We start from the raw sequence: 14036 nt of genomic DNA on the forward strand, positions 1-14036 counted from the left end.
AGGACGCAAATAAGTTGTAAATTGAACACAAACGTTCTTAACTGCTAATGGACGCTTACTGACTAGGAATAAAACAAATGTCCTATCGACTAAGTAAGATGATTACAAGTTGTACTTTTTGAGGTGCAATATGTTCCAGCTTCTTGGAACTTGAATTCCGTCAAGGGTGGAGAGTTTGTATGCTCCGCGCCCAACTATATCGTCGACCAGATAAGGTCCTTCCCATGTGTCACCCAACTTTCCATCCTTCGTGTCCATAGTGTTCTGAAACACCTTTCTCAATACTAGGTCACCTATGGCAAGTGTTCTAATATGCACGTTTTTGTTGTAACTTCTAGCCACTTCTTGTTGGTGTGATGCCATTCGTAATTTTGCCATGTCACGTACCTCATCTATGATGTCTAAATCATGTGCGTGTTCAACAGAATTTGTTTCCGTAGTTGCTAGACCATATCTTGCTGTTGGGGAAATGATCTCAGTTGGCAGGACAGCTTCTATATCGTAGACTAGACAGAAATGAGTCTGTCCAGTTGACGTCTTGGGTGTCGCCCTGTCAGACCAAAGAACCCAAGGTAGTTGTTCACCCCATCTCCCTTTATGCGTTATCAACCTCTTCTTTAAGTTGTTGATGATTATCTTGTTACTGGACTCTGCTTGTCCATTAACTTGTGGATAACGTGGAGTAGATTTGATCAAAGTGATGTTCCATCGTCTACAAAAGGTTTCTGTTTTGTCACTTATAAATTGTGAGCCGTTGTCACAAACAATCTCTAATGGTACTCCAAATTTGCAGATGACGTTCCTTTCTATGAATGAAATCACTTCTTTGGACTTGACTTGTCGAAATGCTTCAGCTTCTATCCATTTCGAGAAATAGTCTGTCATAGCTACATAAACACCTTTTGTCCAGGACCCGGAGGCATCTTTCCCACAATGTCCATTCCCCATTTCATGAATGGCCATGAAGGAATGGACGGGTGTAACACTTCTGAAGCTAGATGTATGATTGGGGCGTGCCTTTGACATGCGTCACATTTCTTGACATAATCAATTGCGTCTTATTTCAGAGTAGGCCAGTATTACCCCATACAAAGTACTTTACATGACAAGCTTCTTCCACCCGAATGATTACCACAATCGCCTTCATGTATATCCCGTAGGACATCGTTAGCTTCTGATTCTTCAAGACACCTTTGAAGTAATCCCGTCACAGATTTTTTGACTAATATGTCATCAATGATCGTGAATCTCGTAGCCTTTATCTTTAACGATGTTGCCTCGTTATTGTCCTTTAGTAATTCGCCCTTTGTGATGTAGTCTTTATATTTCTGAGTCCAACTTCCACGCTCCTCATAATTGTCGATAGCCATTATTGTGACATATCTTTCCTTCTTAGCTCTAACTGTGGCAGGCTCTAGGACATGAATTACCGGGACTGTGAGCATGTTTTCCTTTTTGAGGACAGCACCCAGACCTGCTAAGGCGTCAGCCTGAGAGTTCTGTTCTCTGGGTATTTGTTGAATACTGAACGATCAAATTTTCCTTGTAATTCTTTAACGATTTCTAGATAGGCCAACATCTTGCAATCTTTTGCTTCGTATTCCCCCTTTACGTGATTGACAATGAGCAAAGAGTCACTGTTTACTTCTATATGTACGATCTTTATGTCCACAGCCGTAGTTAATCCAATAATCAAGGCCTCGTATTCGGACTCGTTGTTGGTAGCCTTAAATTCACAATAAATGAAATAGGCTAAGGTGTACCCCTATGGTGATTTTAGTACCAAACCAAAACCTGTCCCATTCACATTTGAGGCTCCGTCAGTGTACAATGACCACGACTCCATTTTTCTGGTAGAAAGCATTTGTTGAAGTTCTTGATCTGCCTCATTCATTAAGTTGGGACTGAAGTCAGCCACAAAATTGGCTAAGACTTATGACTTGATGGTTGTTCGTGGTTCGTAGATGATGTCGTACGTGCTCAATCTAATTGACCATTTTTCCATTCTTCCCGTCAACTCTGGCCTACTAAGTACTCTTCGTAATGGATAATTCATCCTAACACAGATCTTGTGTGATTCAAAGTAGTGTCGAAGTTTTACAGAGGTCATGGATAATGCCAATACTAGTTTTTCCATTGACGTGTACCTTGTTTCAGTGTCGAGTAGACTTCTGCTTATATAGCAGATGGGGAGTTGAGACCCACCTTCTTCTCGTGTCAAGACTCTCCTAACAACATGATTTATGATAGACAAATAGACATAGAGTGTTTCTCCATCTCCTGTTTTTGACAGTAACGGTGCAGAGGACAAGTACTTCTTCAAGTCATCAAGAGCTTTCTCATGTTTCTCAGTCCATTCGAACTTTTTGTTTTTTCTCAAGATGTCATAAAATGGGCGACATCTGTCAGACGAATGTGAAATGAACATGTTCAGGGCTGCTACTCTTCCTGTTAGTTTCTGTACGTCTTTGACATTTTTCAGACTTGTAATGTCGTAGATGGCCTTTATTTGTTCCAGACTTGCCTCTATTCCTCTTCTTGTCACCATATGTCCCAAAAATTTTCCTGAAGATACGGCAAAATTGCATTTAGATGGATTTAGTTTCATGTTGTACATATGTAAGATGTCGAACACTTCTTCTAGATCTTTGACATGATCTTCTGCATTTTTCAACTTTACAACCATATCGTCGATGTATACTTCCATCGTATGTCCAATTTGTTTTTTGAACATCTTATTGACTAACCGTTGGAATGTTACCCCTGCATTTCTCAGACCAAAAGGCATTGCCAAGTAACAAAAAATTCCACTATCTGTTATGAACGTCGTCTTTTCTGCGTCAGATGACTCCATTTGTATTTGATTGAAACCACTCGACGCGTCAAGGAAAGTTAACAGTTCATGTCCTGCTGTTGAGTCAACCATAGTGTCGACATGTGGGAGGGGATACGGGTCTTTCGGACAAGCCTTATTTAAATCGGTGTAGTCTACACACATACGCCACTTGTTATTCTTCTTTTGGACAATCACGACATTTGCCAACCATTGAGGATAGTCTACTTCTTGAATCATTCCATTTTTTAGTAACCTGTTTACTTCTTCATTGACTATGTTGTTTCTTTCAGCTCCAAACGTTTGCCTTTTCTGTTAGACTGGAACGTGGTTGGGGTCTATGTTCAACTTGTGTGTGATGACGTCAGGATCTATTCCTGTGATGTCTTCTTGTTCCCATGCGAACGTGTCTAGTCGTGTCATCAAGAATTCCACCAAGTTGGCTTCTATATCAATTGGGATGTTTTCTTCAATCAATACTTTCTTTTCTCTTTCTATAACCGTTACTTCTTTGAGAGTTTCTGGACCCTTCATTGCTACGGTTGCTGCTTCCTTTTGCTCGTGTTATACTATAGGCTTTAAGCATGTTTTGTAACATTATCTGGCCATGACCTGATCACATCTAATCTGTTGTGTCCCCCAGGGTGTTGGGAACTTGATGACTTGGTGAACAGTTGACGGTATAGCCCTCATGTCATGTATCCAAGATCGCCCCAGAATTATGTTGTAGGTTGAGCCTGCATCGATGACTAAGAACTTCTGAAGTAAATTGATTCCACCAGCATATGTGGGTAGGTGTATTTCTCCAATAGTCCTTTTCATTTCGCCACTAAAACCCACCAACGTCGTATATCGTTTCTCTATGTCAGCTTCCAATAATCCCATTTGCTGTAGCGTATTAAGCATCATTATGTTCGAAGCACTTCCATTGTCCACCAAAATTCTCTTTATCAAACAATTTCCAATTGGTAAAGATATTACCAGTTCATCTTGCTGGTGACTGGACATGTTCCATGTCAGATGTGTCGAATTGTAACACTGAAGAGTCTTATATCACAACCTCAGCGTGTGCAACTTGTATTCCCTTTCCTCTAGCTCGTCTTTTGGCTTGTGAGTACGTTTTTTCACACATTTCTGATCCTCCGGCAATAAAGTTTATGACTTTGTGATGAGGTGGAGGAAGAGGTAAGTTCGCAGGTGTCTTCTCTGTTCGGACATGATTACTTCTATGTGACGATATATACTCCGTCAAATATCCCTTTTTGACCAAAGCTTCAATTTCCCTTCTCAGAGCCACACAATCAATAGCTTTGTGACCATAATCACTGTGGAACTCGCACCACAGCTTTGAATCTGGATTCGACTTTGGCTTGTTGGTTTTGGCTGGCCATTTCACCACATCGCCTAACTTAGCGAATTCCTTAACGAGAACTGTAAGGGTTATACTAAACCCATAGCTATCAAATGTTGGGGGTAGATTTGGGTCTCTTCTCCAATATGGACGAATTTGTGATGAGTTGACATGTTGTTCATCTCTTATCGTCCTGGCGTATGGCTTGTTGTCGTTCTTGTAGTCTTTATTTCTTATTGACGTGATTTTCCTGTTTGGCCGATAGTATTTGTCGTCGTCTTCTCTTTTATGCTCCTCCAGACGTATTTGAGCCATTGCCTTGGCTTGCACGTCGTCCATTGTTTTGCACAGATACTTTGTCAATTCATCATAGAGTGGCGAATCTTTTTCCAATCCTATTCTAAATGCTTCTATTGCAGTTGGGATGTCACAGTTTGTGATTGTAACCTTTTCTCTATTGAATCTGGTCAGGTAATCTCGTAATGGTTCTCGATACTTCTGATATACCTTGTATAGGTCACTCGTGGTTTTTTCGAACTGTCGGCTGTTGGCAAATTGTAGATTGAATGTGTCAACCAAGTCCGCAAACATGGATATACTCCCATTTGCGGAACCCACGAACCATTGTAGAGCAGGTCCTATTAGCGTTGATCCAAAGCCCTTACACATGCAAGGCTCTCGATATTCCCTTGGAATTGGCACCGTAAACATTCGTTGTTTATATTGAGCAATGTGTTCTTGTGGATCAGACAATCTGTCATATTGCTTCATGTGTGGTACAGTGAATCTTTTTGGGATCTCAACTAAAGCAATGTCGTCAGCGAAGGGCGAATCGGCATAACTTGTGGGATTTTCCTTCTCCAATGGCTTTGGAACACCAGGGATACGTTGAATCATATCTTTTACCGCCTGCAACTATTTCCTTACTGACTCTGGAATTTCTGAACGTGACTTAGTTTTTTTGTGTTTGTGACTTCTTTTTCTGGTACTCTTATCTGTTGTACCATCGTGTGTGCTTTGTCCCTGTTGGTCTACGTTGGTGTGAGTCTCCAAGACATGTCCATCTCTGTCTGTTATGATGATATCATTTCCGTGCAACTGTTCTTTCTCTTTTCCGTCATCGTCGAACAGTCGTCGTGCAACGATCTTTGTTGCTTGTGTAGTTTTGCCCTTGTTGTTGGACTTGATCGTAGTTATTTCTTTCTTCAAACTGTCGTTCTCAGACTATAGAGTCTCCATGTCAGTCTGCAACTTCTTTATAGCTGCTAGTAAGTCACCATTGTCGCCTTGTTGAGACCCTTCTCTCTATTATTGTGGGGTGTCGTCGTCCATAGCTGTTAATCGAGTTAATTCTTAGAAAAATTCCCACAGACGGCGCCAAACTGTTTTGGTAGAAAATTGTAGGTTTTAATTCGAAGAATAATTTAATCGATCAGTAATATGGCACAAGAATAAAAGACTAAAGACATGAGAATAATTGACGCGGAAAACCTCCATTAAGAAGTAAAAGCCGCGGGTGGGGCTTTCCCCAACCAAAAGTAGAGTTTCACTATGTAATAATTATGAGTACAAGAGCGTATATTCTATGTTTTTCAGAGTAGATGTGGTGTGTTTTATGTCTAACACTTAACTTGTTTTTATAGTACATATCAACAACTAAAATCCCTATTTTTACTCTATGCTCCACGTTCAAATTCCAACTGCATGTCCTCATATTTCTTCGGGTTGGACTCCTTCTTCAAATATGTTTGTTATTTGACCCTTTCTTAATCCTTATCCTTATCTCTGCTATGTTGACAATTTCCCAGCTTGTTCCTATCTAAACCTTCTTGTCTTGCCTAGCTGTCATCATGTATTCACGTCCTAACTGGTTATCGTCAAGCTTTCACGTCTTAGAAGGTTGTCGTCAAGTTTCTAGTTGTCGTCGTGTCTACAAAATCCTGGTCATAACAGTTTGGTACGCAGATCCAAAATTTACTAGACTCCACCGTTAGAAAGTTTTAAATGGTTCTAAGATGATAGTTGTAGCTTGGTAGTGGTGGTAATTTCAAGGAACACAATTGTGTTTATATGTGGTAGTAGTGACTAAAGAGACGATTATATATACATGTACAACCGAGTCATCCTCTCAAAACCACTTTTTATATTTATACTATATTATAATAGGCGAAATATCAAAGAGAACTAGCTTAAAACCCGTGTGATGCATAGACGACACGTATTTTGTTTGAATATTACATAATTTTTTTAAAAAATACTTAAATTCAATTCTTAATTTTGTTCATTTAAAACTTTTAATGATATGATTTCATGATAATTATATAAGTAAACGTATATGTTCATAACTTTTTAGAATATTCAAGCTTATTTAAAGTGATAACATTGGTAATGGGGGAAATATTATTATAATGAAATTATTATCTTATTGAGGGTAAAAATATAATGTCGGCATTATGTTGGTATCTTAAAAAAACTATTATTTTAGCATGGTGATTACTTAATCGATTAACTATAACTCTATAAAAGATAATTGAAAAAGGTAATATTATTGATTGAACGATATAGTTTTATTGATAATTCTAAGTGTATTTAAAAAATATATATTTTTAATAAAATTTAATTTTTTATTTCACATGGATAGGATACGAATTATACTTAGGCTCCGTTTGGTATTGCTGTTCCAGACAGTTACAACAGCTTTTTGCTGAAAAGCTGTCAGAAAGGTGTTTGGTAAATTCTAAAAGCTGCTGTCTGGAAAAGCGCTTTTGGTCTAAAAGCTGTTGTTAGCAAAAACATGTCCCCCATACTTTTTGGAAAAGCTGTTTTCAGCTTTTGTAGGAAGTAGGCATCAGTTTCACCATCAAACCTTCTCAAAAATATTGTTATAATATATTATATCTTAAAATATGCATAAATTAGAAAAAATTACCAAACATTCATCTAATTTTTCTAAAAGCACTTTTTTCACCAGCACTTTTTCTCACAGCACAGCAGTTTTCAACAACACTCCCAAACAGATCCTTATTCTAATATTAATTTGATTTATCTCGAATCAGTTATTTTTATTATTTTATTTTAGCCCGATGCCCAGTACACCGACCAAAACAAACTAATTATTTTTATTTTTATTTTTAAAATTCCGGATCAATAAGATAATTTTGTTTTAGACTGAATAATTAGTATATATGTTTTTTTTGTTAGTCGAATTATATTTTTATTTTAGTTTTGTGTTAGTCTGAATCAATTGTTATAAATAAAATATATTATTTTATTTATCCAAGTTTATTGGTATAATTGTTTTAGGAGAATTAATAGTATTATTATTTTATCTTAACCCGAGTCACATTATATATCAACCAAATTTTAAGAATTATATTTAATTTGTTTAAATTTAATTTAGCCCGAAGTAATAAATTAGAATGATATAGAACTCAATATGAATTAAAATTTAAATTGGTAGAAGGAGATGAATTTAAATATAAATTATAGTGATATAGAGTTCGATATAAAATAGAATTGAAATTGGTAAAGTAATAGAGGAAGTTGACTTCGATATCAATTAGAATTAGAATTGAACGACCCAATAATTATAATTAGAACAATAAAGTAAGAGTAATTAAATAATTTCAGCAAGTACCGACTGACTAATTACCAAATTTTTAATATTTCGTCTATTATAATATAGTATAGATAGAAAGATAGATAGATAGGGATCGGAAGGTTGACCTCATGAAAAAGTCTTGAGGTAGTGATTGATTTGTGTAATTATATACTTTCTTAATTTAAAAATAAAACCAAATGATGGTAAGCTAATATCTAACAATGAGTGTAGAATTATTTGTGTAGATGATTTTCTTATGATCTCGGCAAAAATATCCCGAGGTCTACCTTAAGATATATATTCTCAACATTAAAAGTTTGTTCGATTTTGTACGACACTCGGACTTTATCACTTTGCTTAGGACTTTTACATGCATCAATCAACCGATCGTTCAGTTCATGGTGGTAATATGGGTTTTTGTTCCTAACACCTCTTTCACACCAATTTGGGGTATGTCTACATTGTGATGCCAATAGGGATGTAATTTGAATTGAGTCAACTCCAATCGAACTCATTTTTGGAATAGATTAAAAACTTGATTCTAGCCAAAACTGAGCTCAACTTAATAAAATAAAACTTGGTTCGAAGTCGGATTAAAACTTGATTTCCTTTTAAATTTATTTTCTATATTTTAATGTATATGTAAATTTATCTGTCATCACTCAACTATCTAGAATTTGTTTTTTACAAATTAACTTGCTATTTTTTCATCTTAAGGGTAGACCTTCTGAAACTACTTTTAAACTTTATTTCGGAAACATTAATGAGAATATGGAACACACGGGTAGAGACCTCAACAAAGAGTCTTCTTGAGGTATTGATTGATTTGTGTGCTATATATTACACCCCTAATTATCTACTTTCTTAATTTAAAAATAAAACAAAAAGGTGGTAAGTAAATATCTAATATAAATGTCTAAATTTATTTGTGTACATGATTTTCTTATGATATTCCGGAAAAAAATCCCCAATCAGCATTAAAAGTTCTCGATATCAAAAGTTTGGTAGGCCCGATACTTAGTTATGACTTTCACATATGTTAATTCAGTTTATGACTTTTACATGCATCCATGTATTTTCTACAATTATAAATTATGATATTATGAGATGATTACATACTAGTACCCAATATTGATATTAAATTTAGAATATGATTTATAGAATTGTTAATGACTCTTGGTTCAGTGGAGCCTATTTTGGAGAAATAAAATTATATTTGTTGTGTGTAAAAAATGTTTTTATTCAATTATCGTTATTATCTTTACTACCTTAAAACTCGTGTGATGCACGGATCACACATATTTATTTAATATTATATAATTTTTTTATAAAATTTTGAATTCAATTTTTAATTTTTAATATTCATAACTTTTTAGAACATTTAAACTTATTTAAATTGATAGCATTGGTAAGAATGAAGAATTTTTTTATAACGAAATTATTATTTTATTAAGGACAAAAATATAACGTCTTCATTATCTTGGGACCTTGCTAAAATATTATTTTAGCATGCTGATTACTTAATCGATTATAATTCTATAAAAGATATTTGAAAAACACAATATTACTGATTGAACGATATAGTTTTATTGATAATTCAATGTGTATTTTTTTTAAATAATATTTATGTTTTAATTAAAATTTGATTTTTAGTTCACATTAATAGGATACGAATTATATTTAGTCTAATATTAATTTATTTATCTTGGATCAGTTGTTTATATTATTTTATTTTAGCTCGATACCCAATACACCGACCAAATCGAACTAATTATTTTTAGTTTAATTAATTTTTTTTAAGTGTGGATGAATAAGATAATTTTATTTTATACTGTATAATTAGTATATATTATTTTATTTTTGTGGGTCGAATTGTATTTTTATTTTTAGTTTTGTGTTAGTCTAAATCATTTGTATAATGTATTTTTTTCCTAGATAAATAAAATATATTATTTTGTTTATTTTGTTTATCCAAGTTCTAATTTTTTTTGGAGGACTAATAGTATTATTATTTAATCTTAACCCCATTCACATGACATATCAACTAAATCTTAATAATTATATTTAGTTTGCTTATTAATTTAGCCCGAAGTAACAAATTAGAATTACATAGAACTCGATATGAATTAAAATATAAAATGGTAGAAGAAGTTGAATATAATATAAATTATAATGATATAGAATTTGATATAAAATAGAAGTGAAATTGGTAAAGCAAGGGAGGAAGTTGACTTCAATATTAATCAAAATTAGAATTAGAATTGATCGATCCAATGAGTAGAATTGAAATAATTAAGTAAGGGTAATTAAGTAATTTTACCAAGTACCAACCAAACGATTACCAAACTTATAATGTTTTGTCTATTATAATATAATATAGATAGATATACTACTTAAGATGTATACTTTGTTAAGAAGATTAAATGTACCCATAAATTATGTAAGAATTTATGAGATTACAAAATTATTTAATTGATTAGAAAAAGTTGAGTATCATTATCGTTAAGTGTGTTATTCCGAAATTTATTATCATTTTAAATAGAAAAAATAGTTTTCATAAGAAAATAAAATAATCGGATAGTTGTATGTAACCGAAGTCAAACTCCTGACTAGATAAGAACGCGAAAAGTTTGAAAAAATGATAAGAATAAGATAAACTCGAAAAATCTGTAATTAACTCAAAAATTCATACAGACTCAAATACTCGTTAAGAAACCTAATATGCTCGAAAACTTGTTTAAAAATTTAATAAACTTGAATGGTTGATAAAAGATCAAACCCAACTGAAATGGTAAATTAGCCGACTTCAAATACAGATTTTAGGCTCGACTCAACTCGAAAAAAAACCTCGAACTTAACTTGATATGAACAAACTCTGACTTGAATTACTCCCCTTGTATGCCATGGGCTCTGTTTTAAACAAACAGAGCCCATAGCATACAAGGACCAATGTGCGTTTTGATTTGCCTCAAGAGTTCTAAAAATTGAATGCACACATCAAGAGTTTAAAAAGGGGTATTCTCAGTTGCAAGAATGGTGAAACAGAGCCCATAGCATACAAGGACCAATGTGCGTTTTGATTTGCCTCAAGAGTTCTAAAAAATGAATGCACACATCAAGAGTTTAAAAAGGGGTATTCTCAGTTGCAAGAACGGTGAAGCGGTCATGAAAGTATATCTCGACATAATCCTTTTTGACTCTGTGTTGTTAGAATAATATAAGATTGGAAAAGGGCCATTCGATTTTAGAGTAACCGGTTATTTGACATGATATCAGAGCTCAAGCAGGCAGATGACTCATGTTCGATCCCTGTCACCCCCAACATTTCTTACAATTTATGAGGGACCCAGAAATGAGCTTTTGAGTGAGGGGGTGTAAGAATAATATAACATCCCAGAAAATGATCATTCTCTAATATCGTGTGATTTTAGAGTAACTTATTTCTTGACACGTGTAACTATCGGTTCCAACTAAAATTTGGTCGGGAAATAGTTTTGCACTTAAACAGAAAAGTTTTAATTTCAAAACTATCTAGTAACATCTTAAGTTATACATGTATTTGCAGCACCGTAGAGGGCAACAAACTTACAACTAAAATGATACGATATTTTATTAGTACATTAAATTCCAGGGCTGAATGACATTGTGCTATCTAATATATAGCAAATAAATTGCTCTTTATACCCAATATTGATGCAGATTTAGCGACGACGTTAAGTATGACTCCTGAGGGAGCTGCTGCTGTCTGTCAGAGAATTTACGCAGAAATTGGCAGCAGCAGCGGCCCAAACTTTTGCAGAGGTAGCGAAGAGCAAACTGAAAAGTAGAAACACCGAAGTAAGATCATACACTATCATTTGTGTTCCTTTCACGTTGCAAATAGTTAGATTAAAGAAGGGTTGACAACACCTATAAGTATCTAGAAGATTTGTCCAATATAATTATATAAGAACAGAGAAACCTCAATTTGGATTTAACTTTTTGCTAAGCGAGACTCTGAAGACTAATGTTAAAGCTTGTTTTGACATCCAGAATGGACAGCCTTTCACACAGTCTAAACTCATCAATTTTTTGACGTCTCATCGAGCTTGCCAAGGATGTCATCCCTGGCTTCCAGCAATTTTGGGTATTTATTAATTGCATGAAGTGTGATAGCTTTTCCTTTTCCCAAGTCTGCCGTAAGTACAAAGACACTATCGTCGATTAATATACTAGATTCAGGAAGCTCGAGAGGAATTTTGATTTACTTGTAAAATTAAACTGAGAAATTTGTTACGTAATTGGTCAATCCCAGAGGAAATAGGTTGAGACTAATGTTATGTTTACTGTTCAGATTGAATTAAGAAACTCCGATTATGGTTTAACCAACTTCACTTCCTGTATTTAGAGAAGTAAATGTGCAAATTAAAGACATTATTCTTGCATATGATATGAGTCGGTACTGACATTTTTAGGATTATAATTGAGGTAATTGGTTGTAACGACCACCTCTTTTGACATTTTTAGGATTATAAATCTCTACTGTAACTTCAGTCCTCATCACTATCAACTACCAAAGCACCGGACCTGATTTTCATGCTAATTCGTTGCGGATGATAAACATTGAAGTAATAGCTCACAACACTTCTTTGATATTTTGAAGGTAAACGTGCCGAAGCAAGATCTAGGAAACTTGTACGTTTTGATCCCACGTTGGAGATTGTTACAAGAGATTGAAACTTCTTTTGCTTGTTCAAATTCCGAGAATATAAAAGCATGTCACCCATCTCATGAAATTGCCATTTCTGATAACCGGTCCCAGATCCGACATTTATTTAATAAACTTTTCTCTGATATGTAGTTTGATACATTCAGCAGATCAGGAGAAATAGCATGAACAGAAGTTAGTCCTACCCTTTCCAATTTCAACATCGTCTTCTTCAACTGTAGTTGGGGTTGCATGTTTGGTTTTCCATACTTTAGCAGCCAGCCACTTAGACTCATAAAGATACTCCTTTTGAAATTTGTTACTCCAACTTGGCACAACAGCATGATAACGAGGTCCAACAGGAATGACCGCCTTAGAGGTTTCATTATTGATATATTTTAACCAGTCTGTGGTGTGTACTGTAGGCTTCAAAAATTTTGACTTCTTTATCTTTCTCGAGCTTACCTTTGGTGCCATGTTGTTGTACCTAAATAAGTTGATATTTCAGTAAGAAAAAGCTCGGACCTCATTCAAATTTACCATCATTGAGAGAATATAATAGCAGAAGAGATTAAGTGATAACTCTTAAAGCCGAATCCACTAAGATGACCGATACAAAAATAAGCTTACTCCCTCAATACTATCTAATACAGTCAAGTCATTCGAATGTCCAATTCTGAACTCTACTCGCATAATAGTAGTGGACACAACACCTTTTTGATAAACTCAGAATCCTAAAATTTTCCATACAACACAGATTTTCAGATCCTAATCTATTTCGGATTGGTAGATACTATATATTAATGCATAAGATTTCCTATCTTGAGTATTTTAGCTATTGCAATTCAAATAAAATTTCGATGAAATTAAGACACATCTACATTATTATACATGTGTCAAATTAGATTTTTAACTTACAATATTTCTAGGAAGATCCTCAAATTATCCCTGATCTCAAATCTTTCTACGAATAATTTTATTTTATTATCATACGACATGAACTGTTCTTGAAAACTAACCAGCAAAACTTGACAAATATTGACACCCTTGGGAAGGTGTCCCCCCCACAACCACATTGATGAAATATAAGATGCTTGACTTCACATGAAATATAACATTCATCTCCCTGCTGCAACGACTTAGTCTTGTCTTCTTGGCCTTTATGATTCATGCAATACCAAACCCTCCCACAAGAATTTAACACATTGGAGTGAGGGTGTAATGAAATCGAGCTGAGTCGAATAGTGGTCACGCTCGAGCTTGAGCTTGGTTAAATAGCTAAGCACAACCGAGCCTTTAATTTCAACCTCTGACCTCGGTTCGTTAAAATTTCAATATGTTCCACCTGAGCTTGAAAACTCAAATCGCTTCACAAAAAATGGACAAAAGTATGATAAGTTCGGCTCCATTTAATGTAAAAGTATAATAAGTTCGACTCCATTTAATGCAGAATATGTATTTATTGAATATTTATTCAAAAATATATTTGTAATATATAAAATTTAAAAATAATATAGGCTCGATTAGGTTCACTAATCTTACGAACCAAGTAACTTGAAGCTCG

At 34.5% G+C, this 14036-nt stretch overlaps 2 protein-coding genes across 2 annotated transcripts; both read right to left on the reverse strand.

The window, feature by feature from the left end:
• Window positions 1-3430: 3430 nt before the first annotated feature.
• LOC141695980 (uncharacterized) lies at window positions 3431-3841 on the reverse strand. The gene has a single exon (XM_074500180.1). The coding sequence runs from the start codon at window positions 3839-3841 to the stop codon at window positions 3431-3433; it is 411 nt and encodes a 136-aa protein (XP_074356281.1).
• Window positions 3842-3881: 40 nt separating this feature from the next.
• On the reverse strand, window positions 3882-5081 carry LOC141695981 (uncharacterized). Its single transcript, XM_074500181.1, has one exon. It carries the CDS (start codon window positions 5079-5081, stop codon window positions 3882-3884), a length of 1200 nt encoding a protein of 399 aa, XP_074356282.1.
• Between the last annotated feature and the right edge of the window lie 8955 nt (window positions 5082-14036).

The sequence above is a fragment of the Apium graveolens genome, chromosome 11 (genome assembly GCF_009905375.1).
Source record: "Apium graveolens cultivar Ventura chromosome 11, ASM990537v1, whole genome shotgun sequence".
NCBI lineage: Eukaryota > Viridiplantae > Streptophyta > Magnoliopsida > Apiales > Apiaceae > Apium > Apium graveolens.

What these genes read in the sequence shown, in the direction of transcription:
- LOC141695980 (XM_074500180.1), bottom strand. Translation starts at nt 3,841, where the DNA reads ATGTCCAGTCACCAGCAAGATGAACTGGTAATATCTTTACCAATTGGA.
- LOC141695981 (XM_074500181.1), bottom strand. Translation starts at nt 5,081, where the DNA reads ATGATTCAACGTATCCCTGGTGTTCCAAAGCCATTGGAGAAGGAAAAT.